The sequence below is a fragment of the Symphalangus syndactylus genome, chromosome 8 (genome assembly GCF_028878055.3).
Source record: "Symphalangus syndactylus isolate Jambi chromosome 8, NHGRI_mSymSyn1-v2.1_pri, whole genome shotgun sequence".
NCBI lineage: Eukaryota > Metazoa > Chordata > Mammalia > Primates > Hylobatidae > Symphalangus > Symphalangus syndactylus.
Window position 1 is genome coordinate 21574902 of NC_072430.2, and position 27042 is coordinate 21601943.

General features: G+C 52.0%; 1 protein-coding gene across 3 annotated transcripts in view; it reads left to right on the forward strand.

Annotated features, from left to right (window-relative positions):
* SYNE3 (spectrin repeat containing nuclear envelope family member 3) overlaps positions 1-27042 on the forward strand; it is a 108239-nt gene that overhangs the window by 31354 nt on the left and 49843 nt on the right. For all 3 annotated transcript variants that reach the window (XM_055288275.2, XM_063645493.1, XM_055288274.2), the window contains exons 2-4: positions 8636-8793; positions 16806-16978; positions 18535-18844. In XM_055288275.2, the coding sequence (XP_055144250.1) occupies positions 8650-8793; positions 16806-16978; positions 18535-18844 (627 nt within the window). In that variant the 5' untranslated portion in view covers positions 8636-8649. The remainder of the gene's footprint in view (positions 1-8635; positions 8794-16805; positions 16979-18534; positions 18845-27042) is intronic.

The following is a 27042-nucleotide window of genomic DNA, read 5'->3' on the forward strand; positions in this document are numbered from 1 at the left end:
CCGGCTCCGCCCACACTGCCAGCAGCCCCTGTCACTCTGTGGTTGAACCTCCCGGAAGCCCTCCCCTTCACAGTCTCTGACTGGAACCTGAGACAATCACACCTGGTCCCAAGAGCTAAGGCCGCACACCTTGGAGCCACCTGCTCTACCCTAGGAACATATCTCTGCAGCAGCCTGGCCTTCATCCCTACCACAGCTGGGGACCTCTTTTTACCTTGCACACACTCTACCCCCTCCACTCTGTCCTATTTTCCCTCTTAGCTGCCCTGGTATCTTCTCTCCCTCTCAAACACCTGTATTTGTGTGTTGCCAAGGCCAGCACTTCCCGGGTGGAAATCCTGGCGTCCTCCAGACTATGCCTAGGGAACTTGGGTTTCATTCGTTGAGAGACTGGAAATGGGTTTTATGGTCTGCGTATCTGGAGAAGGAGGTGCATCAGAGAGCAGCTGGTTTTCCCTACCAGGCACCACCGGTCTATGACGGTGGGGCTGACTTAAAATGGCTTTGGGACCACTTGCCTCCAGAGCAGTCCCTGGCCAGTGTCCTTTGTGGCTGTAATTGTAGAGTGGGCCTCACAACCCCTTCCAAGGTGAGACTTCTTGTGTAACCATGCATAGCCGGTGGACAGAGGGTGGTGTGGCCCTGCAGCCCACATGGCTTTGGTGCAGTGCCTTAACCTGCCAAAACTCTGTCTGCTTACCTCTAAGACGGAATGAAGCCCAGTAATTTCTCCTGACTTTGGATTAGCTGGCTGGCAGGGTTGCTGTGAGATTAAATGAGATAATGCATGGGCGCCACCGTTGAGTTCCTATCCCTCCTTTCACACACTTTGTTCTGAGAATCACCTTCTGCCAGTGCCACAGAGGAGAAGACTGCCAAGGTCCATCCTCTTGGTGCAACCGCCTCTGCGATAAATAAACAAAATTGTGTTCCCAGAATCCACTGGAAAAAGCTTTGGGATTAAGACCAGCTGTAACTCAGTTCCTGAAATTCCATCCAAGCATAAGAGAGCAGTGGGAAAGAGAGGATAAGGGTGGGAGTGTGTGTGGCAGGGCGGGAATGAGTCACAGGACAGCCGAGTGAGTCACGGGAGGTGAGCACGCCCATGCCAGAACTCTGGGTCAGCTTGTGGTGGGCGGCCCTGGCCAGCTTGACAGAGCAGGGGCACCAGGCTGTAATTGCTAATGGGGCCTGCCATGGGAGCTGGGGTTTACCTAGGTCTGAATCCCAACGCTTTCTGAGTTCCAGAGCAGAATGTCAGTGGGCAGCTGGGTTGGCACAGGGCTGGAGTGAGCGGGCACAGTGTGACGGAGGCTGCCTGGCAGCTGAGGGGCTCAATTGGTTTCCCTAAACTCTAGATTCTTGAGCTGCAGCTCAAGATAGATTCCTGCCCTGGAGTTACCTTCCTGGAACTCGGCAGCTCCCAGTGGGGTTCTGGGAGGGACAGGGAGGGCCGTGGAAGCTGTGTGGCACGAGGGGATTTAAGAGCAAAGAGTTTAGACTCAGGCCATCCTTGGTTCAAGTCTTGCCTCTGCTACTTAGCGTCCCGGTGAGTTTGGGCAGCGTTCTTAGTATCATGAAACCTGTTTTGTCAGCTGTCAAGTGGGGATAATGTGAATGTGTCACTGAGCCGATGTAGGATAAGTGAGTTAATACCTACAAACCTTTTATCATACAGTCAGGCAGCTGCAGAACACCAGGTAAATGTCGGCTTTTACTGTTATTGATGGACCTGCGTCCACCACTTTTCAGCAGGCTGTTTGCTTCTCTGAGTCTCAGTTTCCCTCTTTGTAAAATGGGACAAATAATGCCCACCACATGACAGTCACTCCCTGAAACTGATGTTGCCACTTTCTTTGCTCGGGAGGGGCTTGGTGTCATGTTTCAGGGGTGTTTGCTAACGAGATTGGGTTAGGTCCCCAGCAGGATTCTTGGAGTCTCTGGATCATTGAATGACAAGAAGAATTACAGTGTTTTCAAATTCCCAGATAATATGAATTAATTTATTTATTTTGAGATGAAGTCTCGCTGTCACCCAGGCTGGAGTGCAGTGGCGCAATCTCTTCTCACTGCAACCTCTGCCTCCCAGGTTCAAGCGATTCTTCTGCCTCAGCCTCCCAAGTAGCTGGGATTATAGGTGCAAGCTATCACGCCCGGCTAATTTTTGTATTTTTAGTAGAGACAGGGTTTCACCATGTTGGCCAGGCTAATCTCAAACTCCTGACCTCGGGTGATCCGCCTGCCTTGACCTCCCAAGGTGTTGGGATTACAGGCGTGAGTCATCGTGCCTGGCCCCAGAGAATTTTAAAAACTGCTGTTAGGATGTTGGAGGGATTGAGACAGAGGTAAGAACCTGGTCCTTATGGGGCATCAGCCCCTCACCAGTGGCGCTGCAAAGCCAAGTAGGGGCCCCACCCAGCACCCTGAGCTTTGAAGAGCCAGGGAAGGGGAAGGGAGGGAGAGAGGTCTGTGCCCAGCGACCCCAGGACACAGGGCCCTCAGCCCTAGTTGGCAATCCACGTGCTGACCCAGCAGGCGATCTGCCTCAGGCATTTTTTCAGTGCCAGTATCTTTTCCTTCCTGCAAGGCTGGTCCCCCAGAGATCAAATTGCATCTCAGCCAGTTGCTTTCAGGCCCAGAATCAGGGCAAAGGGAACTGGTGTCCAGATGGACATTCATAGTTACCCGATGGACCACAGGAGCAGCCCTGGCCTGGGGGCCCACACATCTATTTCTCCCTGTCCTCTGCTCTGCCCTGGGTCACAGGAGAGCTGACCCCCTGCAAGCTGCATTGTCCCAGCTCCCCTATACTGGCTTCTGGCAGGACCAGAGGTAAGTAGTCAGCTGGGGGTTTCTCTGACAGCCTCTCCACCCTGGGTGGCGTCTCCTGCAGCAGATGTATCTCCTTTGGGCCTCTAGTTCCTGCTGCTCAGCAGCCCCCAACATGGGTCTAGTAACATCTAACATCGCCTCCCTGCCTTGTCTCTCCAGCTTAGGGCTTGATCTCTGGGCTTCCTTTTGTCTCCTTGCAGCTTCTCAGCAACTCCTCCTCACTACACCCTCCTGGTTCGTAGCTGGACTCGGAGGGGCTTTACTCTGCTGATTGGACCTTGACTCACACGGGGTTGCTTTCCTCCCAGAGGCAGTTCTATTAGATGCCCCCATGGTAGGTGAAGTTCAACTTTATTTTGGAGTCAATATGGTCTAGTGAGAATCTAGGGCTTCAGAATCCAATAGAACAAGGTTTAAATCTCAGTGCTACTGCAAGTGCCTCCATGTCCTGGGCCAATGACTGCAGTCTGTGCATTCTTATCTAGGGTTGTGGAAGGTAACAGCCGCTCCTGTGCCCTGGGCACCTATTACTGACAGAGGTGCTCCCACAGCTGCCCCAGTCAGCCCCGCAGCATTCTAAGAGGTAGCTGCCGCTGCTGTGCCTGGGGTAGGGGGTGGGGAGGAGGCTCTGCCCAGGCTGCCAGCTAATGGGCCACAGAGCTCATCTGAGAGGCAGCCCCGCTACTCCCCTTCTGCTGCTCCTGAGATGGGCTGGGGCTGCCTTTCAGACCGGGATGCCAGGAGGCCCAAACGGGGTGGTTTTCGGACAAGGGCCTCACATGGTGTGGGCCTGTCATTATTTCATGAGTGTTAGCACCTTCTCTTCCATGGCTGGCCATTTTTTTTTTCAGTCTGCATCACGTCTTCCGGTATCCTGGAGTCAACCGCACTCTTCCTTATGACATTTCACCTTCTTCAAAGCACTCTGAGCTTTCTTTATGACTCAGATTAAGGTGTCCCATTTTGAGAAGATGGCTAAAGCCTGGAACTCAGATTCTGGAAGCTTCCTTTCCTCTCCCAAAGTGCATCCTTGCTTTCCATTCCTGGGGAGGCTGTGTCTCCAGCCATGCCCACAGGCCTTATCCACCTCTGGGGGACTGGCTGGTCTTCCAGGCCCATGGCTTTTGACCCAGGTTCTGTGTTCTGAGCATGTGCTCGGTCTCAAGCCTGCCTCATCATCTGCCCCAGCTTGGGGGTTTCCATCATAAAAAAAAAAAAAAAAAATCACTTCTCTTCCGCTGTCATTTGCGTTAACCACACGGACGCTGAAACCCAAACCCAAGGCTGTTTCCTTTCTGTCTCCTCCATACACCAGCGCCAGCATGACCCAGAAAGGGTCAGCTCTCTCATGGCCAGCCCTCTCACTGACTCAGTGGGACAGCTCAGAGACACGCCTAGAGCCCTACTCTCCTGCTGCCTGCAGCCACACCCCAGGGATGTCCCCAGACAGGGCTTGGAAACAGAAACTACTTTTTTTTTTCTTGTTTTTACCCCAGAGCACATTTCTTATGCAATACTGTTTGGAAAATGCACAGTTCCTTTTTATTTATTTATTTATTTATTTATTTTTTAATACTGTCTCCATTTAACCAGTCCAGGGACGAAACTTCTCCCCTGCCAGAGAGGCATGCTGGCTCTGCTCACTCCTGCAACCTTTTCTCATTGTGCCTGGCCGTGTGCATCTGCCATTTCTGCAGTGACCCCAGTCTCGGCCCACCTCTTGAGTGCAGAGCGCTTCCCTCCTCCACGCAGCCTGGCCTGGAGCTGTCTCCTACCTGCCCCCTCCAATGCCTAACCCTTGCCAGCTCCAGTGCCCTCAGCAGGCAGTGCCTCCCAGCCACCTTCCTCGAGCCAGGTGACAACCAGCGCTTTGAGGTCCCGTGGCCCCTGTCCTCCTGTCTCAAAGCTCACGCTGGCCTCACTGTAGCTGCCTTACTGTGCGTCCATCCCTGCCCTCCACCCCCACTGCACTGGACATGGAGCCTCACCAGGCCAGAGCCACATTTGGTCTGTCTCCACATCCTCAGCACCTGCACTCAGCAGCCACTTAGTGCACTGATTCATTAGTCTATCAGCTGGTAACCCAGTTCCTATGCTCCCCCAAACTCGAGCTGGTGAGACAGCTGCTGTCTGGATGCAGGTTCCCGAGGAAGGAAAGCCCTCCACCCAACACCTGTGCGTTTGGTAAAAAGGAACTATTTCCAAGCATGGTGTGTGCTCCAGGCTCTGGGCAATTTTTTAAAAATTTTATTTATTTGTTTATTTTAGAGACAGAATCTCTCTCTGTCACCCAGGCTAGGGTGCAGTGGTACCGTCATAGCTCAATGCCACCTGGAGCTTCCGGACTGAAGTGATCCTCCCACCTGGCTAATTTTTTTGGTTTTTTGTTTGTTTGTTTGTTTGTTTTGGTAGAGATGAGGTCTCACTATGCTGCTTGGGCTGGTCCTGGGCTCAAGTGATCCTCCTGTATCAGCCTCCCAAACTGCTGGGATTACAGGCATGAGCCACTGTACCTGGATGGGTTTTTAAATTAATTAAATCTAGGTGTTATCCCCATTTTCCAGATGATAGTATGGACACCCAGAGAGGTTAAGTGACCAGCCAGATGCCACACAGCGAGTGAGTCATGGGATCTTGACCAATGGGACTAATTCTAGGTCCTTCTGGCCTCATGGCTGGCTCTTTCCCAGACATGTGCCTGTGGGGTCACCTAGCCAGCTAGCTTTGCTGCCTGCTGGGCTTTCTGCAGTTGCTGGTTGTAGCCTTGGACCACCTGAGATAGGGGTTGGCTCATGACAGCCTATAGGCCAAGTGCCCTTGTAGTGTGTTTTTGTCAAGCCAGTGAGCTAAGAATGGGTCTGACATTTTCAAAGGGTCGTAAAAGCAAGGAAGACTATGCAACAGAGACTGTATGTGGCCCGAGACAGCTAAAAACATTTTCTACCTGACCCTTTACAGGAAGAGTATACTCCTGCCAATAGACAGTGTCCGCTAGACCTTTCTTCCTTGCAAGGGGTTCAGGGAGTGACCAGCAGCTGCACAATGGCTGTGGGAGGCCGGCTTACCTCGGCCTCCCTTAGAGGGAGTGGTGACACAGGAAGCAGTGCTCTAGGCTGGCTGAGGAGGGGTCCAACGTGTGGAAAAAGGGGGGACCCAGAGCAGTCTGGTAGTCCCAGGGCAAAAGCTGGTCCCCAGGACCTGGCGTGCAGGGGCCACAGTAACATCGACACTCTCAACCCACAACCTCAGAGGTCCCTCAGAGACTCCCTGTTCAACTGTCCCTAATACCACATTAAGTGGTAAAGAAGCTCCTCTGAGAGCTTTAGAGTGGGATAGTGTCTGCTGTCTGCTTATTTGGTGCTGTGGTTGCAGCATCAGGCCTGGCTCTGAGCATGTGCTTAAGTCCTATGTTTCATTGAACTGAAGCAAAATAGGCAGAACTGCAGAGGAGGCTCAGGTCTCCTGAACTCTGCCTGCAGCCTCGCCCAGCCCACAGTTCGGTTGGTCTGAGACATCCCCACCAGCTCAACCCCACCGGGTCCCTGGGTTTCATCTGCTATACCCTCCCTACACCAACCACTGAGCCTCATAGGCCATGGGCATTGCCAACAAGAAGGGGTGCTCTAAAGCCTTGCTGCTTCTTGATTAGAGCAACGATTCCCCACTGTCCTGTCATCTGAGACTCAATGGGACTCGTCTCTGTCCCTCCCATTCTTTGCTTAATAAAAATAAAAGCTGAGTTTTTGGAAGCCAGTCAAGTTACACACTAGCCGAGAAATTAGAGCCACAACAAATACATTCAAATGCTTGCACATCCAATGTGCTTTTCAAGTAAAGGATTCAAAGGCAGGGAGTGGCTACAGGGAACATATTAAGTTGTTACAAAAAAGTCAAAACAGGTCTTAAAGGAAAGCAACTCATTGGGAGAATCACGGGATGGGTTTCCAGAGCACAGCCCGCTATGTCGCCCACCTCCCCCTGGCCAGCCCGCGTCCTTTGGCCCAGCACGCGTCTGATGGCCTCTTCCATTTTCTCCTTCTCTCTCGTGGGTTCTCCCCTGAAGCTTCCTCTGGCCCCGTGCAGGGCCTGGGGAGGGTGCCCAGCTTCCCAGTAGATACTTACTAACTGATGAGTGAAGACAATTTTTATTTTTAATAGTGATGATTTTTTACTGTAATGTAATAAAAATTGTAATGTAAATTCCAAGTGCTTAATATAAAAAAAAGGAAAAAAAAAACAACAACTTCCAAAGGTGGTCCTACCCCTCTCCACCAAGTGGCCTTCAAGATCACTGTGCCTCTCCCCACCATGCCAGGGAGAGAGAGGCCTGAGGGTCCCATGGAATGTGCTTAAAATCCAGGCCTGAAAGGGGCTAAGGCCACTGCACACAGCCCTGGCTTGATCACATAGACCTTTTAATGGCAAGACATCCTAGCCTTTTTCTTGAACTCCTGAGCTCAAGCGATCCTCCTGCCTAAGCCTCCCAAAGTTCTGGAATTATAGGCATGAGCCACATGCCTGGCTCCAGCCTTTTTCTATGAGTGTAGTTTTTGTTAATGTTTTGTTTTGCTTTTACTAGTTGTTGAGCTGTGACTACCTAATATATAATTTTGTCTCTTTTTTGGTATTGCCATTGTATCCTACAAATTCCCATTCACAAATTCATTTTAAGCCTCCTTTTTGCTGGCTGCATAATATTCTAAAGTGCAAGTGTACCGTAACTTACTTAAGCAATCTCCTATAATTGGGCATGTAGGTTGTTTCTGGTTTTGTTTTGCCATTTTAAATAATGCCTTGTTGAGTTTTTTGATGTGTTAAACTTTATACCCATTCTGGGCTCATTTGACAACATTGGCCTTAGTCTGTACAAGGTATTGTGGAAGATTGGAGGATAAACCAGACACAATCCCTTTGAATAAAATGCAGATACAAATAACTTTAGTTCAAAGCAGTTACACGGTTGCTATACGCAGACAACTAGAACTGGAATACAGAAGAGTTTTGCCTGGACTAACTGGGATTTTAAGAAAGTCACAGGAGAAAATCTGAGACTTTGCAGCCATAGCCCAGGGGAAGTCAAATGGACAGTCCAGCAAAAGGGGTCTCTGGTGGGTGACCTATGCCGGCAGGCAGGTGTTACCTAGGGCCGGCATAGCAAGCGGGTTGCATCTCAAGCATTGAGTTCATTTTCAGTGGTTGTGAGGAGTGCTGTGCGGAGGTCAGAGGGGAGCAGCTCAGTGGGTAGCTTTAGCAGCACCTGCCCATGGACTCAGGTTGGTGGAGTGGTGGGGATGGCACGCACCTAACACGGCCATCCCCAGCCTGAGAGGTTCATCTCAGGGAGAGCTCAGGGCTGGCGTCAGCTTGGCCCATGCCCAGAGCAGTGTTCCTTAGGTTGAGGCCTCTTTGATCCATTCAAATCAAGATCATTATGGGTCCAGACGTTTCAGACTGCAGGTTTTGACATCCTCTTTTGGAGAGCGTGCAATCTGAATAGACAGATGAGAATTGCCTCCGGGCCCCAAGCTGGGAGAAGAAGAAGCAGGGAACCTGAGAGGCCAAAGCCAAAGCAGTTTTACCAGGCTAGAGCCCTGGGCCAGTTCTCCCAGAGGCCAGACCTGTTTTCCTTCCCTGCCTAATTCCGGTCCCAACAAACATGCTCACCTCTGGCCGTATTGCCCAACTGGGAGCACCAGGGGAGGGTTGATGGTGGGAGTGGGCCTGTCCCAGGTGTCCTGCCGGGGGCCTTTCCACAGCCCCCTACATTCCTGCCTGTTGGCCTTATCTGTGGTCCTTTCCTCAGCCCCTGCAGGTGCCATGACTCAGCAGCCCCAGGAGGACTTTGACAGGAGCGTGGAGGATGCCCAGGCATGGATGAAGGCTGTGCAGGATCAGCTGCAGGTCAATGACAACACGCAGGGGCCCCGCGCGGCCCTGGAGGCCAGGCTGTGGGAGACCGAGGTATGCAGAGGCATGGCCTCAGATGGCCCTGTGGTCTTGGCCCCATCCTGCCCCACCCTCAGATCTAGGTTTCCTATCCGTTAAAGGCCAGGGTGGACTAAACCAGTGTTTCTCAGACTCTGATGTACACACAGATCTCCTGGAGATTTTGTTTAAGTAGTAGACTCTCATCAGGTCTGTGGAGGTGAAGCCTGAGACTCTGCTTTTGACAAGTTCCAGGTGATAGCATTTTTGCTGGTCCTTGGAACACACTCTGATGATAAGGAACTAGAGCCTGTCCTCTCACCTTCCTGTCCCTGCAGGGGGGACCTGCGCAGCCAGGTGGGTCCCCAGCCCTTGCTGGGGAGGCTTCCCACCCCTTCTCTGCTTCTGCCTGGCTGGGGTCCCTGCCAGATCTGGGTTGGCCAAGGTCTTCCTCCAGCGGAGCAGGGAAGGGGCCCTGCCCATCAAGGAGTGACTTCCTGAGCTTCTCCAGAACCAGTCTGGCTTTACCCACTCCACCTGGCACAAGACCATGTAGCACTAAGTGCTGGTGCCCAGTGCCTGGCCTGGCATCGTGGTGCCCCTGTCTGAGGGTGGGTTGCCCGTGGCCTGGGGACAAGAGGGAAGAATACTGAGCTAACAGCCAGAGGCCGGAGTTATAATCTCCTTGCTGATGCTAGATTGCTGTGTGACCTTGGTCAAATCCATGCCCCACTCTGGGCTTCAGTTTTCCCATCTGCAAATGGAGCAGTTGACTTACACACCTCTGGGGTCACATCCATTTAGATATCCCATAATTCTAATTTATCACCCAACAATAGTTACTCTTAGTGGGGGAGGTGCTGCCTTCTCCTGCAGCAAACCAGTCACCCAGCCAGGCTGGAAGTAGTGGTGACCCCACAGCTGGTTCCTTGTGTGTTTCCTTTGTGTGTGTTGTCTTCTCGATTCTGCGCACTGAGCACCATATTGCATATATCTCATGCCCTTTCTGGAAGTGGACAGTGGGAATTAAGAATCCTCATCACCTTTCCGAGTCAATGTTTGAATTCAGTGTCACCGCCACATCCAGAGACAGGAGCCATTTTCTGCATTTGCAACTGGAGAAATGGAGTCTCCTCACACCGCTTCCTGTGCCTGCAGAGCCCTCTCACTCACATTCAAGCTCTCTGCTGTGCTCCCTTCACCTTCTGTTTGGGAAGCTCCCTCACAGATCACCCGAGAGTGGAATACCCCCTGCTTTCGGCCATCCCTGTGCGAGGGCTGGGGCTGGACAGGTGGGTGAGGCCCACCCTGCTCTTGAGGGTTCCCAGCCTAATGGAGACACGTATGCAAACAATCAGGGCAACTGCGCAAGCATGTATGAGGCACACCCCTATCGTGGGTCCCATGATGTTATTCTCTTCCTCTAAAACCTTCCATGGCTCTCACTGTCCACCAAAGAAAAAGCAAACTTCACCTGGCATCAAAAGCCCCCCACTGTCTGCACCACTCTGTTTTCCAGCCTTAGCTCTCCACACTGTCACACCTCGCAAGCTCACGCTGGCCTTAGCTCCAGCCACTGTCACACCTCGCAAACTCACAACGGCCTGAGCTCCAGCCACTGTCACACCTCACAAACTCACAACGGCCTGAGCTCCAGCCACTATCACACCTCGTAAGCTCACACCGGCCTTAGTTCCAGCCACTGTCACACCTCGCAAACTCACACCTGCCTTAGCTCCAGCCACTGTCACACCTCACAAACTCACACCTGCCTTAGCTCCAGCCACTGTCACACCTCGCAAACTCACACCTGCCTTAGCTCCAGCCACTGTCACACCTCGCAAACTCACACCTGCCTTAGTTCCAGCCACTGTCACACCTCGCAAACTCACAACGGCCTGAGCTCCAGCCACTGTCACACCTCGCAAACTCACAACGGCCTGAGCTCCAGCCACTGTCACACCTCGCAAACTCACAACGGCCTGAGCTCCAGCCACTGTCACACCTCGCAAACTCACAACGGCCTGAGCTTCAGCCACTGTCACACCTCGCAAACTCACAACAGCCTGAGCTCCAGCCACTATCACACCTCGTAAGCTCACACCGGCCTTAGTTCCAGCCACTGTCACACCTCGCAAACTCACACCTGCCTTAGTTCCAGCCACTGTCACACCTCGCAAACTCACACCGGCCTTAGCTCCAGCCACTGTCACACCTCGCAAACTCACAACGGCCTGAGCTTCAGCCACTGTCACACCTCCCAAGCTCACACTGGCCTTAGCTCCGGCCACTGTCACACCTCCCAAGCTCACACTGGCCTTAGCTCCAGCCACTGTCACACCTCCCAAGCTCACACTGGCCTTAGTTCCAGCCACTGTCACATCTCCCAAGCTCACACTGGCCTTAGTTCCAGCCACTGTCACACCTTGCAAGCTCACGCCCTCCTTTGCTTGGCAGAAGACCTCCTAGACCTTCCATCGCCAAGCCTTTGTCCATGTGTTGCCTCTGCCTGGAATGCTCTTTTGTGTGGGTCTGCGTGTGCACAAGAAATGAAACCCTCCTGTCCGTGCATCTTTCCTGACCAGTTTCTCCCTTTCTCAGCCCCAGCTCCTGACCTTGCCTGTCTGTGAGCATCACAGCCCTGCCTGTGTGCCCACTGTGTTAGGGTGCTTAGCATTTCAAACTCTCTACCCTTTGCTGGCAGGTCTTTCCCTCCAGGTGGTGGTTCTGGTTTAAGCAAAGTCAAGGGTGGTCCTTAGGAAGACACATTGGCAGGACCAGGGTGGACGGGCCCTGGAAGCCAGAGGCAGCACTTCTGTGAGCCCTGAGGGGGTGGGAGTCCAGGAAGAGGGGAGTCATGGCCTGAGCATTCTGCCACTGTCTCCTCCCACGGGGCTCCGGCATGCTTCATTTACTGTGTGTTTTGCCATTTTCAAAACCAATTTCACAGTAAGAAAGAAAACATTTTCCTGTTGCCAGCTGGTAAGAGGGGGCAGCTAGTGCCTCTCGACCTACCCATGGGAGCTGCCTCCAGGTTCTGGGGTCTCCCTTGTGCTTCCTCCACCAACTCTGTTGGCTTGTCTCCAGTGCCTGTTTGCTGCAGTGACAGGGATGTGGGCTCTGATCCAGTTCTGACCCTTAATAGCCATGCAGCCGGGAGGATGTCCCCTGCCTTCCCAGGACCTCATGTTCCCGTCTGTAGAGCAGAAACGAACCCCCTCACCCCTTGTGTTCCCGAGGGGTTAAGGGAAACTCCAGAATCCTCGTGGGGTGGGGGCTTTCTGTAAGGTGTGATTGGAGAACCCATCGCTCCTGGGTTGAGAGCTTGGCTACTGGGTCTGCAGATCTAGGCTCCAAAATCTGCCATGGCTGTGGCACCTCAGGAGGGCTTCCCAGAGCTCCCTGAGCTTCAGCTTGCTTCCGGGGAGAGTGATAGCTGCTGCCTTTCAGGAAGGAGGGAGGATTAAGGAGGATCATTTATAGACATGCTTGTATGCACAGTGCAGGGTATGCTGGCAGAGCTGGCTAAATGGAGGCAATTGTTTCTTGTGGTTTTAGAAGCTGGGATACACAGCGTACCAATTTTCCCTGTCCATCCCCAGAGCCTCCAGGAGTGGGTCTTAGGAGCTTCCAGCCACACTCCCAGGTCCCGGCATATGTATTTATTTGTTTATTGAGATGGAGTCTCGCTCTGTTGCCCAGGCTGGAGTGCAGTGGCACGATCTCAGGCTCCCTTGTCCTGTATCTGGGTCCTGGCCTGAGCCAGGCAGCTTCCTCACCAGCTTCTGGGCCACCCTCTTGGTCAGGAGCATCCTGGTGTTTCCCAAGGCTTGGTTTCCCAGTGCACTCATGCTTCAATATATCTTACTTCCCTACCTTTGCTCAAATATCCTTCTCCAATTGTCTTTAATTAGAGACCTGCAGGCTTGATGCCAATGCCACCTCCTCCACAAAGCCTTCCTGGATTTCTCCCATCCCTTCTTGAGCTCTCATACCACTTTGTGGTCTCTTCTGGCCCTTTTTGCAGTCATCTGCGCTCTTATCTTCAGCCCTCTTTCCTACTAGCTTGTTCATCCAGGACCCTAGCACTCAGCATCATGCTCAGCTGGGGGTCACCTGGTCTTGGCTGGGTTGAGGGAAAACCCTGATTAACCCCATTCCTCCACTTTCCTGGTCTCCTGATTCTTCTCTCCAAGGTGTTTCCTTACATCCGATCCCCACCTTCCCCTTGCCCTCATCGGCTGCTTGAAATTGGAATAATTTTGTGGCTGCAGTTCAAGTACTTTCTCCCACTTGGCCACACAGCCCTTGCCAAGCACTCCTGGACTGTGTCCTTGCTGGCAATGGGCTATAAAAGAACCTCACACCAGCCAAAGAGTGTAATCATCAGCGCAGTGAAGAAGAGTGGAATCTACTTCTCAAAATTTGGCTTTTCCAGCCCAGCCACAGCCTCTGTCCTCCCCTGGCTTCAGGCCTCCAGTAAACATCCTACAGGTTGATCTTTGAGGGCAGACGTTTCTTCTCCAGGTGGGGGAAGGGGGCTTGGTGTCTTGCCTGCCTTTGGACCAGCCAGCTCATCTGCCTTGGTGAAGAAGCATCAAACTCACTCCCTTGAAAAGGCAGTGGGTCTTGGGTCTTTGTGTCCCCTTCTGTCCAGCCTGTGCCTCTCTCGTGAGAATAAGAAGGACAAAGGTCCAGGGGCCTGAGGGGACCACACAGTCAGGACACCAGGCTTTGGAGAAGGGGCCATTGTCCACATGGGACATTCCAGACCTGGCTGCTCCTTCTGGGTGTGGCCAAGGGAGATGGAATTTCACTTCTTCCCTAGAGTTGTTGGCTCCTGTGATGTTCAGAGCTGGACTCCATCTGAGCTGAAACTGGGAGCAGATGTGGAGGAGGCTTCTCTGGCAGCTGCAGAGAATCAGTCCTCAAGGCTGGTGGTTTCTATGGGTTCCCAGCTCCCTTGTTTGTAAAATCGGGCTTATTGTGATGCCCATCTTGCTAGCTTGGGGAATATGATGTCTCCTTTCACATTTCTGGGAATCAGAAATATCACCTTACTTTTTTTTTCCTAAGACGGCGTGTTGCTCTGTTGCCCAGGCTGGAGTGCAGTGGTGTGATGACAGGAGTGCAGTGGTGAGATCTTAGCTCACTGCAACATCTGCCTCCCGGGTTCAAGCAATTCTCCTGCCTCAGCCTCCTGAGTAGCTGGGATTACAGGCATGCACCACCATGCCCGGCTAATTTTTGTATTTTTAGTAGAGACGGGGTTTCACCATGTTGGCCAGGATGGTCTTGAACTCCTGACCTCGTGATCTGCCCACCTCGACCTCCCAAAGTGTTTGGATTACAGGCATGAACCACTGCACCCAGCTTTTTTTATTTTTATTTTTTTAGTAACAGGGTCTTGCTCTGCTGCCCAGGCTGGAGTGCAGTGGTGTGATCATGGCTCACTGCAGCCTCAACCTCCTGGGCTCAAGCAATCTTCCTGCCTCAGCCTCTTGAGTAACTAGGACTACAGGCATATGCCACTGTGCCTGGCTAGTTTTTTTTTTTTTTTTTTTTTTTAATTAAAAAAATGCTTTTGGAGAGATGGGGTCTCTCTATCTTGCCCACGGTGGTTGCATACTCCTGGCCTCAGCGATCCTCCTGTCTTGGTCTCCCAAAGTTCTGGGATTGCAGGCGTGAGTCACCATGCCCAGCCTACTATTATTTTTAATCAAATTCAATCTCTCTCTGAATGGCAACAAATTCATCCTCAGCCATGCTGTGGAACCCTGTCCCTGGGTGGTGTGAAACATCCTGGGTGGATAATCGTATTCGGTCTAGAATATTCCACACTGGCCCTTGGGTCTTCAGGTACACTGGCCACTATGGTACTTTTGTTTTCCCCATTGTTGCTCACTGCTGAGAGGGACTCGGGGTCCCTGTCTGGGTAGTTGCTGTGGCCACCACCCCCTGGGCCCCTGCCACATCCTGCTACTTGTCCAAACAAACCCTCTTTCCCTCTCTTGGGGAATCTCCCTATTCTTCACTCTCCCTGAGCACCCCCCACTCACATGCACACAGAGACAGCCTTTGGAAGGAGCTTGTCTGCCTCACTCTTTGATAACACATGTAGGAAGGGAAGTCCCTCTATACTATCATCATCATCATCATTGTCATCACCAACGATTATTGTATAGAGTAGCAAAAAGGATGGGGACCATCGCCCATTTGCACACATTAGGGAAGGGTCTACATAATTGTTCAACAGTTTACAAAGTACGCTAACTTATACATATGTTTAATTCATAGTGTTTTTATTTTATTTTTATTATTTTTAATATTATTTTTTGAGACATGGTCTCGCTCTGGCACCCAGACTGGAGTGTAGTGGTTTGATCACGGCTCACTGCAGCCTCGACCTCCCAAGCTCAAGCGATCCTCCCACCTCAGCCTCCCAAGTAGCTGGGACTACAGGTGTGTGCCACTGCATCCGGCTAATTTTAATTCTTTTTTTTTTTTTTTTTTTGTAGAGACGTGGTCTCACTGTGTTGTCCAGGCTGGTCTCAAACTCCTAAGCTCAAGCAATTCTCCCACCTCAGCCTCCCAGAGTGCTAGGATTATAGGCATGCAGCACTTTACCTGGCTAAAAGTGTTTTTAAAATTAATATTGTAACCTTGGGAGGTGAACAAGCAGAGACTGTTATCGTTGTCTCAGGATGAAAAAGGGAGACCCAGAGTAGTCTAGTGACCTGCCTGGAGTCACACAGCTGTCAGTGGGGCAGCATTCCACATGGCAGGAGCTCGTCCTTCACCCCAGCCATGGGGAAGGGTCAGAGACAAGCAGGCTGCTGGGAAGCCAGTCTAAGGACACGGACCGCTAGCCTCCAGGGAGACAGGCTGGGGATCTGAGCTTGAGCTTTAGGCCATGCCTGCTGTTAGTGAAGACAGATCCAAAGATACAGATAATAATAGTAATACTGGGCAGGTAGTGACTGGGATCTGGTGTGGGCTGGGCAGCGTGCTCATGGCTCTCCCTACATTACCTAATGCTTATCTTCCCTCATTCTTAGGCCTAGAGAATGTAACTCCCGTGACAAAGGTCACATCAGTAGTAAGGAGTGGCCCTGGGATTGGAATCCCGTCGTATTTGCCTACAGAGACCAAGCCTTAGCTGCCACTGAACTGGGATAGTAACTGCAATGACAATAGCTAGCATTACTTGGACACTTACTATTTGCTGGACATCATGTGTTGGTCTTGGTCCCCCAAGAAGCTGACACCAAGATGAGATGAAATGTGCATGGTATTTATTAGGGGGATCACCCCTGGGAGCATATGGGGAGGAAGGGAGCCAGGAGAGGCTGGTCAGAGGGATGCAGATGTGACCCCAAGGCCAGGAGAGCAGGCAGGAAGGCGCAGGGTCAGGAGGGGCCATCTCAGACTGCTGTGGGTTCTAAGGCAGTCTGCAGCTCAGCATCTCCCAGGAAGGCAGCTGCTTCAGTGTCCCGGCTGCTCTTGGTCTCTGGTTGGAGCAGCCTCAGGAGCAAGGTGCTGGTGCAAACTGCAAAAGACAGAGATGATTCTGGAGCCTCAGCTGGGCCCCGGGTTGGGCCAGCTCCTTGCAGTCCTCCTGAGAGGTAGATTCTCACGCTGCACACTGAGACATGTACCTCACATGCATTTTCTCATCGTCTAATCCTGAAAAAAGTCTGAGAGATAGATACGATTAATACTTGCACTTTACAAATGAGAAAACCAAGTCCAGGGAGAGAATGAAACTTGTCTGAGTTCACGCTCTAGAAATGGGCTGAGTGGGGAAGGAGAGAGCCATTCATCAGACAGCACCCAGCATGCTAATCCCCCTTGCTCCCGCCTCCTACCCTCAGAGCTGTTAGCAGGTTGCCCAAGACCCCACAAGAAGGGGTGCAGGGGCTGTGATGTGAATCCCAGATCCTCTGGCCTTCGAGTCCTGGCGCTTTGCACCATGCCACTATCTTCCCAAGGTTGTGCCTGTCTGCCTTTTGCCTAACGCTGGAAACTGGCTTGTGTGTCCACAACAGAAAATATGCCAGCTGGAGCCTGAGGGGCGTGTGAAGGTGGACCTCGTGCTACAGATGGCCGAAGCCCTCTTGGCATGCTGCCCTGGGGACCAGAAGCCCGGGATCCTGGCCCGGCTGAAGGATATCAAGGCCCAGTGGGAGGAGACGGTCACCTACATGACTCACTGTCACAGGTAGGGCATCCAGGGCCTTTGTCCACAGCTGCCATTGACCCTTCTTGCCCACTGCGACACTAGCTTGGGCCCTCTACCCAAGAGACATTTCTCCAGCCCTGGGATTCCAGGGGACAGGGTATTCTCTTGGGATTAGGGCCAGCCCTGCCTGCCTCTTTCTAATTATAATCAGGTTGAATGATGATAATAGACACTGGGAACCCGGCGTGTTTTGCCAGCAATTCCTGAGAGACTTACCATGTGTGCATCCTCCAGAGCATGGCACAATGGCTCTGGAGAAAGAAGGCCTGGGGCCCTGCTAGCACTGTAGCCAGATTCCCTGCCTGTACCAGGAAGCTGGGTGGTGGTGGGCGGGCACAGGGGGTAGTGAGGAGCAAACACTCGGACAGGCCTGGCATTGACTCTTGTCCTGCTGGTTACTTCCTGTGTAGCTTTGGGAAAGTTACCTTACCTCTCTGAACCTCAAGCACCTCCACTGGAAAATGGGAGTAATCAAGTGCTCCTTGAAGGTCGTTAGGAGGTTAGAAGGGGATAGTAAATGTCAAGAGCGAGGCACACTGCTTGGCGCAAAGTAGGCCCTCAGTAAACAAGAGCTGCCAGGGTCATCTCCATTTTTATAAAGCAAGGATGTGCATGGAGATGGGAATGACTTTGCACAGTGCTTTCTGCTTTCTAAATCCTTGCGCTTGAAATTCCGAACAAAGTGGCTTGATGTTGGCTGGGGAGATAGAGCCACCTCCATGTTAGAGATGGAGAAACTAAGGCAAGCGAAGAGGCAGGGTTGCGGAGTGAGTTCCCAGCACCCCTGGAACCCACACGCAGGCTCCCAGCCTTCCGTCCCCATTGGGTGCAACGAGCCCACAGATGCAGATGTCACAGATGTCAGTGGGGCAGCATTCCACATGGCAGGAGCTCCTCCTTCACCCCAGCCATGGGGAAGGGTCAGAGACAAGCAGGCTGCTGGGAAGCCAGTCTAAGGACACTGACCACCAACCCCCAGGGAGACAGGCTGGGGATCTGAGCTTGAGCTTTAGGCCATGCCTGCTGTTAGTAAAGATAGATCCAAAGTGCTCTGCAGGTGACGGGACACATCCCAACCGCAGTCTGCTCCTAATATTAGTGGGTGTTCATGTGCCAGGGGCCTGGAGAAACTGTGTTCAGAGCCCCAGTGCCAGAGAGAAATGACTGGGGGTGTCTGTGCATTGATAGTGGGAGTTCAGGACCAGGATTTAAGGTGCTGGAGGTAAAGGGCTCCCCAAGATGCATCCCCAAAACTGGTGGTTCTGGGAGGAAGTTTAGAGTCTGAGCTCCCCTGACTCCTACCCTCACGCAGGGAGCTTATCTACTGGGCAGAGGGTCTTATCCAGTAGGACTGAGGGAGGGTCTAGAATCTGGAGTGTCAACAAGCTGCCCAGGTGACTCAGGGGCCAGAAAGGACATCATCATGCCCCCAGACCACAGCCCCCTAGTATTGGGGAGGGGGTGACAGCACGGACCCCCAACCCAGGAGGCAGGTGGCGGGTTCCCTCACAACCTTGAGGTCTCTGTGCCCACAGCCGCATTGAGTGGGTGTGGCTGCACTGGAGCGAGTACCTGCTGGCCCGAGATGAGTTCTACCGCTGGTTCCAGAAGATGATGGTCACGCTGGAGCCCCACATTGAGCTCCAGCTGGGCCTGAAGGAGAAGCAGTGGCAGCTGAGCCACGCCCAGGTGCTGCTGCACAACGTGGACAACCAGGCGGTGCTCCTGGACCGGCTGCTGGAGGAGGCGGCCTCTCTGTTCAACAGGATCGGGGACCCCAGCGTGGACGAAGATGCCCAGAAGAGAATGAAGGCTGAGTACGATGCAGTGAAGGCCAAGGCCCAGGTGAGGGTGAGGCTGAGTGGGCTATATCTTCACCCACCATCCATGTATCCACCCTTATCTATCCATTCCAGCCACTGTTTGCCTACTATCAAGCTATCTACCTACTGTCGATCTATCTTTCTACTGTCAGTCCATCTACTCACCTGTTCACTATCCAACCACCCTCCCGTCCATCTGTCTACCTACTCACCCATCTACCTCCCCACTGAATCACCAAATCTCCCCTTCACTATCCACCCACACACCACCCCATTCACCTATCTACCCCACCATTTGTTCATCCATGTATTCTCCCACCCGTCTGTTGACTCACTCATCCATCTACTTCCCTACCAGCCTAATCAATCTGCTATTCATCTCTTCAACCACTTAATTGCCCACCCATTCATCTTTCTACTCGTTCACCTACCCATCAACCCAGCCAACTCTTCCTCACTCACCGATTCACTCATCCATCTCTCCACTGCCTACCCCTTCACCACCTATCTACCCACTATCGACCATCACCCACTCGTTTATCCCACCATCCACCCACCTAGCTACCCATCCTCCAATCCTCACCTACCTACTCTTCCACCATCCACTCATGCATCTACCATTATCTACCATCCAGATACCCAGTGTTTCGCAGTGCTTAATATACATATGGGTGTGTCAACCGACTGACTGATGGACTGTGATGTTCACTTTGATCCAAACAGCTTCCCCCTTCTCCTCCTTTCTCTCTCTTCCTCTCTCCCTCCTCCCCTCCCTTCCTCTTCCTGCCCTTTAGTCCTTCTCCTGCAGTGTTTCCTCCTTGCTCTCTCTTGCCTTGCCCCAGTCCCTCTGTCCATTCTCTGTGTGCATTTCCTCACCCCATTCTTGCCTTATTTGGAAACAGTTCATTGAGTTATCAAGTTCAATTATATTTGTTAGAAATTTTATTTGGTTCTGTATTATGTCTCCCTGTTCTTTTTAACAAATTATGTCATTTTCCCCCTGAGATTTTGCATTCCTCCCAGATATAGCTTATATTTGCAATAATTCTAAACATACGTATTTTACAGTCTCCATCAGATTTTTCTAGTGGCTGAAGTTCCAGATCTAAGGCTGAAGTTCCACATCAGGCACCTATGTGTCCCTTGACATGGTAAATTGTTTCCTTGGGGGACGTTGTCCTTTTGAGCTCTGAGCTCAGCCTAAGCAGGGTGCGTCTGCAGAAGCCCGTGGCTGGGACACCACCTGAGAGTGGCTTTCTGTTGGCTTCAGTTGGGCTCCCCCTGAGGTTTACCTTCACGACTCCTATTTTTATGTCAGTCAATTGACTTGGGGGTTCCCAGATCAAGCGGATATTCTAAACGTGAACCCCAAGCCAGAATCATACAACAGGCCCCAACTCCATATTCTGAAGGGTGATTGTTTTGTTTGTTTGTTTGTTTGTTTTTAGGCCCAGGCTAAAACACACACGTTTCCTTCTTGGATTGTGTTTGTAACAATATTTTTTTTCTACTTCACCCTTTGGCTAGTAGGGGCGGGCAGCCACTTGAGGCTCCGTCTTTTTGCAGTGGTCTCTGTTGCCTCTGAGCCCAAAGTCTCACTTCTTACTCCAGCCTGAGCATTAAACCCAAGCTTCTAGTAACCAAGATTTCAGGCACCTGTGTGAGCTTAACAGGGTGGTTTTCTGGGCATCTTTACTTCTGGCCCATGGGAATATCCCTTCCCTTGGTGTGACGTGGGTCTGCATTGAAACGGTGTTTGTTATGTTACATTTTATCTGGCGTTTCTGGCTCTCTAGTTGGCTGTAGCGCTGGAACTGGACATCTCCTGGGTTCTTCATGCTGACGGTTTAAGGGAAGTAAGCTCTATGATAAGCAGAGCTAGACAATCCACCAGGAACAGGACTCTGGCACTTGGGAAGGGACTTGGATTCCAGGCCAGGCACTGCTGCTTCCCAGCTGTGTGGCCTCAGGGCAGCTCACCTGACCTGCACCCAGGTTGTGGGGGCTGTATGGTTACATGAGAGCTCTTTGAAAACCGGCAAGCATTTTGCCAATATAAAGAATGACTTCTACTGTCAGTAGCGGTGAGAATAAATAGTAACGACAATGGCTGTTTGCCACGCAGCAGGTGCTCAGAACTATCTATTGAAATAATGAGAACTCCACCCCTGCAGTTTGAAGGCAAGCAACCCGCAGGGCCCCAGAGAGGAGCCGCAGGAGGCTCCAGGAGACTGCACAAGGTCCAGAATGGATGCGCAAGGTGCGAATTCGGCTTGGCTCTTGCAGAGGCAGCCAATTGGCCCTCATCCGGCCCTGCCAAGTCCCGTGTGGCGCGGGCAGGCTTCACGGCAATTCTCTCTCCAGGTCTGCCCCTCTGGCCCAGCTGGGACAGGTGCCTGGCTCCACAGCCTCTTTGCTGTGACTTTACAGGAAACAGGCGCTCGTGCCAATCAGCAGAGAGCGCCTGGTGCAGGGTGTGGAGGAGATGAGATAAAAAGTTGTTGGTGTGTGTGCAGGTTTGCATGCATGTGCATGGGTGTGTGTGCATGTTTGTATGTGAGGGTGGATGCTGGGGTGCTGAGTGAGCATCACTTCTGGCCCAGATGCCGAAATGATGGCCTCCAAGAGCCTCATTTTCATTCCGGGGACTCTCCCCTCACACGATCCAAAACGCTATAGACATCACAGCTCTTATCAGTGAGAGCTGCTTTTTCTGACCTTTTCCTGTCTCTGACCTCCTCTGCTCCCCCAGCCTTTTTATGAAGTAGATGAAGTTGTTACTAGACTCTTTTTTTTTTTTTTTTTTGAGACTGAGTTTCACTCTTGTTGCCCAGGCTGGAGTACAATGGCACGATCTCAGCTCACTGCAACCTCTGCCTCCCGGGTTCAAGTGATTCTCCTGCCTCAGCCTTCCGAGTAGCTGGTATTACAGGCATGCGTCACCACATCTGGCTAATTTTGTATTTTTTAGTAGAGTTGGGGTCTCTCCATGTTGGTCAGGCTGGTCTCAAACTCCCGACCTCAGGTGATCCGCCTTGGCCTCCCGAAGTGCTGGGATTACAGACGTGAGCCACTGTACCTGGCCTTTTGGACTAATTTTTTAGATTAAAAAACATTCCGTGCATCAGACACCAGCGGCCCAGTAGAAAAAGCCAGAGGTGCTGGTGACTCCTAAGGTGGCGCTCCCTGCAGCTGCGCCTCAGGTCCTGGGTGAGTCTCTGCACCTGTGACCATCAGGATGAGCTGGGGCCCCGGGTGCTTCTGTGATCAGGCTGGGACAGTGAAAGGCAGGTTTGAGCTGCTGAAGAGGGAGCCCTTGCATCCAGGGCTCTCAAGAGGCAAAGGCCTGCCTGGCAGCATCCTGGGGCAGGAGCATGGAAGGCTGTGTCATGTGCGGAGACAGCGGTGATGGGGGAGGTTTGGGGTGCGGGGAGGGGAGGCTCGCTCCATGATGGAAGCCCTTGGAGTTGCCAGATGGCTGATCAATGCTGATGCCAATGTGGAAATGGGGCGCTGTCTTTTGTGGGGTGGCTGGACCCTGCATGGAGAAGCGAATTCAGTTTTGGCTTTCTCAGCTGTTGGCTGAAGCCCATGGCCCCTGATTAAGTCTTCCTGCAAGCTTGAGGACTTTGTTCTCACTCACAGGGAGCCCGGTCAGCTCTTAGACAGGAGGGCTGTGGTGTACCCTGGAGGTGTTCCCTGTCTCTCTAGAAGCTGGCCATGGGGAGAACTAGGGGTAGGTGGGGAGGGGCCAGGCGGACCCCTCTTTGACCTTGTATTCAGAAGGTATGAGTGTGCATTTTTATGGGGCGAGGAGCTATAGCATCCACCAGATTCTATGGACAGAGCTTTCGTGGATCCAGAGGGTGCCATGTTCTTCCGAAGCCTGAGAGGCTCCTGAGAGGGGCAAACTTCTCCATCACCCTTGGCCAGAGATTTAACCACTCAATCCTAAGCTCCTCATCAGCAAGGTGGGATGCAGTCCCAGGCATTGACCTCCTGGGTGTCCCCAGCCCTCCAGCCCCAGACAAAGTGGGGGGATTCTAGCCTCATCCCAAGGTGGATGGGCACTCCACAGACCCAGCAGCCTGCAGAGATCCTTGGTGGTCCCAGCCTCCCAGTCCCTTCTCTGAACGCTTGATGAAGACCTCCCCTGCGTAAAAGGTCTCTCTCAGGGCAGTCCTCTGACTCCAGCGACTGATCTGTCCTGGTGCCTTCCTGGGGGTCCAGGCCTGGCCTCGGGGTGGGATTGGTCTCTAGGTTCAGATTAGTGCCCCTACTTTTACCTATGAGAGCCCACTGCCACTGCTTGCCATGCTGGAACAGGCCACTGCTCCAACGAGGAAAACCCATTTTTGACGTCCCACATGTTAATTAGCACAGCCTCTAGGGTTGATGGGGACAGAGCCACAGAAGCACCATGGGGTCCTCCCTGAACTGGAGCCTCTGTGACCACCTGCTGGAAGGGAGATTCTTCACTAAGGCCAAGGCTAAGCCCAGAGGGGAGCAATGGCACATTGTCAGCCCACAGTGTTTGCAAGTGAAATGTAGACAGGGCAGGCTGGCTGCGGGGAGGGGCTTGTTTGTTTGTTTTTAATCCCGTTTTAGTTTTCCCAAAGGCAGGCACATGGAAGCATCCTCTCCCCCGCTGCTTCCCTTGGCGGCCCTCACAGAAGGCGCGTCTGTCTGGCATCTTGGCCGTGAATCAGAGTTGCTTGTGATGAATCAGAGCTGCTCGTGCAGCCCTTTGCAGAGGCATAAATCCGCACCACCCTTGTTAATTGGTTGGGTTTGACATTCCTGACAGCTCTGCCTGCCGCAGATGGTGTAATTGCTGGGTCTCACGAGAAGGTTGAGCACCTTCCCGTTTGTCACCCTGTCATTCTCCAGCACGGCTGGATTCTGCCCTGTGACTGTTATGCCTGGCATGGATCTCAGCTGGATCCCTGCCCCTCCTGCTGAGGTCCTCTCTGAGCACCTGCTCCCCATCACACAGACTTTTATTTACCCTGGACTCCTCCGGGTGCCAGCACCTCATCCTTCACACACTGGGAGCCACGGCTGGCATTTCCATGGGAGAGTTCACTCCCGGCTGCATCTATCACCATCAGCGCGGCCAGGGGCCCAGCATTCAGCCTCTGCCTGTTACTCCTGACCCACTTTGTTTCATGAATGAGCCTTTCCTGTTGATGGAGGAGGCTCCAGGAGAGTTTTGACGGATTTAAATAACTCCGCAGGAAGGGGAAGCCAGCAGGGGAGCTTGCGGAGGCCCCGGAGCCCTCCTTAGGGCTGCAGGTGGGAAGCATGAAGGGGACCATCCCCCGCGCTTGCTCCACTTTCAGATTCAAGCAGGGCCCATGTTTTGTAAGAATTTTATCTTTCTTGATTCCAGTTGTAAACTATTTCAATTACCATAACTTTAAAATAGGCTTTTGACTGGGCGTGGTGGCTCACGCCTGTAATCCCAGCACTTTGGGATGCTGAGGCGGGTGGATCATTTGAGGTCAGGAGTTCGAGACCAACCTAGCCAACATGGTGAAACACCAAACTCTTCTATAAATACCAAATATATATATATATTAGCTAGGCATCGTGGTGCACCCCTGTAATCCCAGCTACTTGGGAGGCTGAGGCATGAGAATCGCTTGAATCCAGGAGGCAGAGGTTACAGTGAGCCAAGACTAGGCCATTGTACTTCAATCTAGGCAACAGAGTGAGACTCTGTTTCAAAAAATAAAAAATAAAAATAGGTTTCTAAACAAGAATGTGTGGCGCCTCCAATGTTACTTCTCTTTTTCACAACCCCAGTTGGAGTGCTTGACAATTGTTGCTGTCGTTGTTGTTGTTGTTGTTTTGAGACAGGGTCTTGTTCTGTCAGGTGAGATAGGCTGCAGTGCAGTGGTGCAATCACAGCTCACTGCAGCCTCCACCTCCTGGGCTCAAGCGATCCTCCCGCCTCAGCCTCCCAAGTAGCTGGGACTACAAGCACCCTTCACAAACCCAGCTAATCTTTAATTTTTTTGTAGAGATGCCATCTCACTATGTTTCTCAGGCTGGTCTCGAACTCCTGGGCTCAAGCGATCCTCCTGCCTCCACCTCCAAAAGTGCTGGAATTATAGACATGAGCCACCATGCCCAGCCTTGAGAGAACTTCTCAGCTCTCTACTGAAGGGCTTGGTCCTAAGCCTGGGCTTCCCCATTTCTAAAAAGGGGATGTTTTCTCCTACTTGCAGTGGTGGTTGCAAGGTTTATATGAATTCATATTTCTAGATTTAGTGAGGAGCTTCCCAAAGAAGAGAAAGGCATATGTGAAAGAGCTAAGGGGTTTTTCAGATGCACTTGTCCGCTCACTCTTCCCAGCTGAGAATGTCTGACTTAGCTTTGCAGATGGTCAGAACCCTTCCGGACAGGGCCTGGCTCCATGGTGAAGAGCTGAGGTCAGCCAGCTATGGTTCAGGCACCACATCCAGCCCATTCTGAGCTTCAGCCTCAGCCTCCCGAGTAGCTGAGACTACAGGTGCACACCACCACACCCAGCTAATGTTTTTATTTATTTTTTGTAAAAATGACGTCTGACTGTGTTGCCTAGGCTAGTCTTGAACTCCTGAGCTCAAGGAATCCTCTTGCCTCAACCTCCCAAAATGCTGGGATTATAAGCATAAGCTAGAATGGCTTTCAGATTTTCAAATGATTGGGAAAAAATGAAAAGCCAAATATTTCTTGATATGTGAAAATGATATGAAAATCCTGTCAGTGTTCATAATTAAAGTTTTATTGGAATGAGGCCATTCTTTTTGGAATGAGGCCATTCTTTTCACGTTATCTGTGGCTACTCACGTGCTACAACATAAGTTGCATGCTGGCGGTGGAGTAGCTCCACATGGCAGGCCAAGCTAAAAGCATTTCCTGGGTGGCCCTTGACAGAAACGTCGATGATTTTGGAGTCTGACACTTGCCGTTGGAATCTTTTCTGTAAGACCAAAAGAGTTCTGCGATGTCCCAACTCCAGTCTGGACATTTGCAGAATAGGAGGGTTTTGTGATTGTTTGAGTATTAAATAAGATAACGCTTTGAAGTTCCACGCACACCTAGCATAGGTGCTTATTAAATGAGTCTCCTTTTTCCCTTTTCTTGCCTCTCTTTGGAAACTTCCCTCTGATGGCAAACACTCCAGATTTGTGCTTCCTGCCATTCAGGAAGCGTTCACAGGGCATGCCCTGAGCTAGACCCTGGGAGATGAAATAACGGGCAGTTTCTAGGAACCTCATGCATCCCCCAGTGGGTGAAGATGCCATGGACAACTGCTGTGCTGAAGTTGCATCCCAGTGGTTTGGAAACTCAGAAGGAAGGCCGTTAATTCAGCCTGGGGCAGTGGGCACAGCCTCAGAGTGAGAAGGGGGCCTGGGGTTTGTACTGCAAGTGGGTACCCGCTGGAGGTGTGAGAAGAGCTTGGAGAAGGCAGGAGACAATCAGCAATGCCTCGAGGTTGTTAAGTGCTTACCAGCTGCCAGGCTCTGTTTTAGGGGTGAGCTCTGGCCCATTTCATCTCACTTTCTCCCAATGAGGCAGGTGTTATTAACCATACCATATGGATGAGGGGACTTGGGCACAGAAGGGTTAATCAGGTGCCCAAAGTGGGGCCAAGGTTCAAGCCACAGGCAGTGGGATCCCAACCCCAGGGTCTTCACTGCTGGACCACAGAGCTACATCATGGGCACCTGTCCTTGAAATGCTAGGCTGCAAGGATTGGACTTGGGCCTGGGGCCAGTGGGGAGCCATGATGGGATATGGGGAGACAGCACTGTGATCAGGGTGTGTTTTGAAAAACCTAGTCTCTAGGCATACAGTGGGGCTCATAGCAGGGACACCATCGTTTTTCCAAATGTCAGCCACCCTCAAGACATCATCTTGCCCCTGTGTTGTTAAGACCTTTGGTGGGACTGGCTGAAAATAGAGATGACTCCAACCCATGCAACACACATCACCGTATTCATGGGGAAATGGGGCAGCTTGCCATTGATTTGCACACCCTGTGGACACTGTTGTGTAATGGAGCTAGAAATGCTGGTTTCTAGCATTCAACCCAGCTCAGATTGAATCTTGGCACTTTCCTAGCTGGGTGACCTTGGGCAAGTCACTTTACCTTTCTGTATCTTGGTGTCCTCATCTGTCAAACTGGGACTGTAATGGTACCCCCTTATGGAGTGGCCAGGAGAGTTC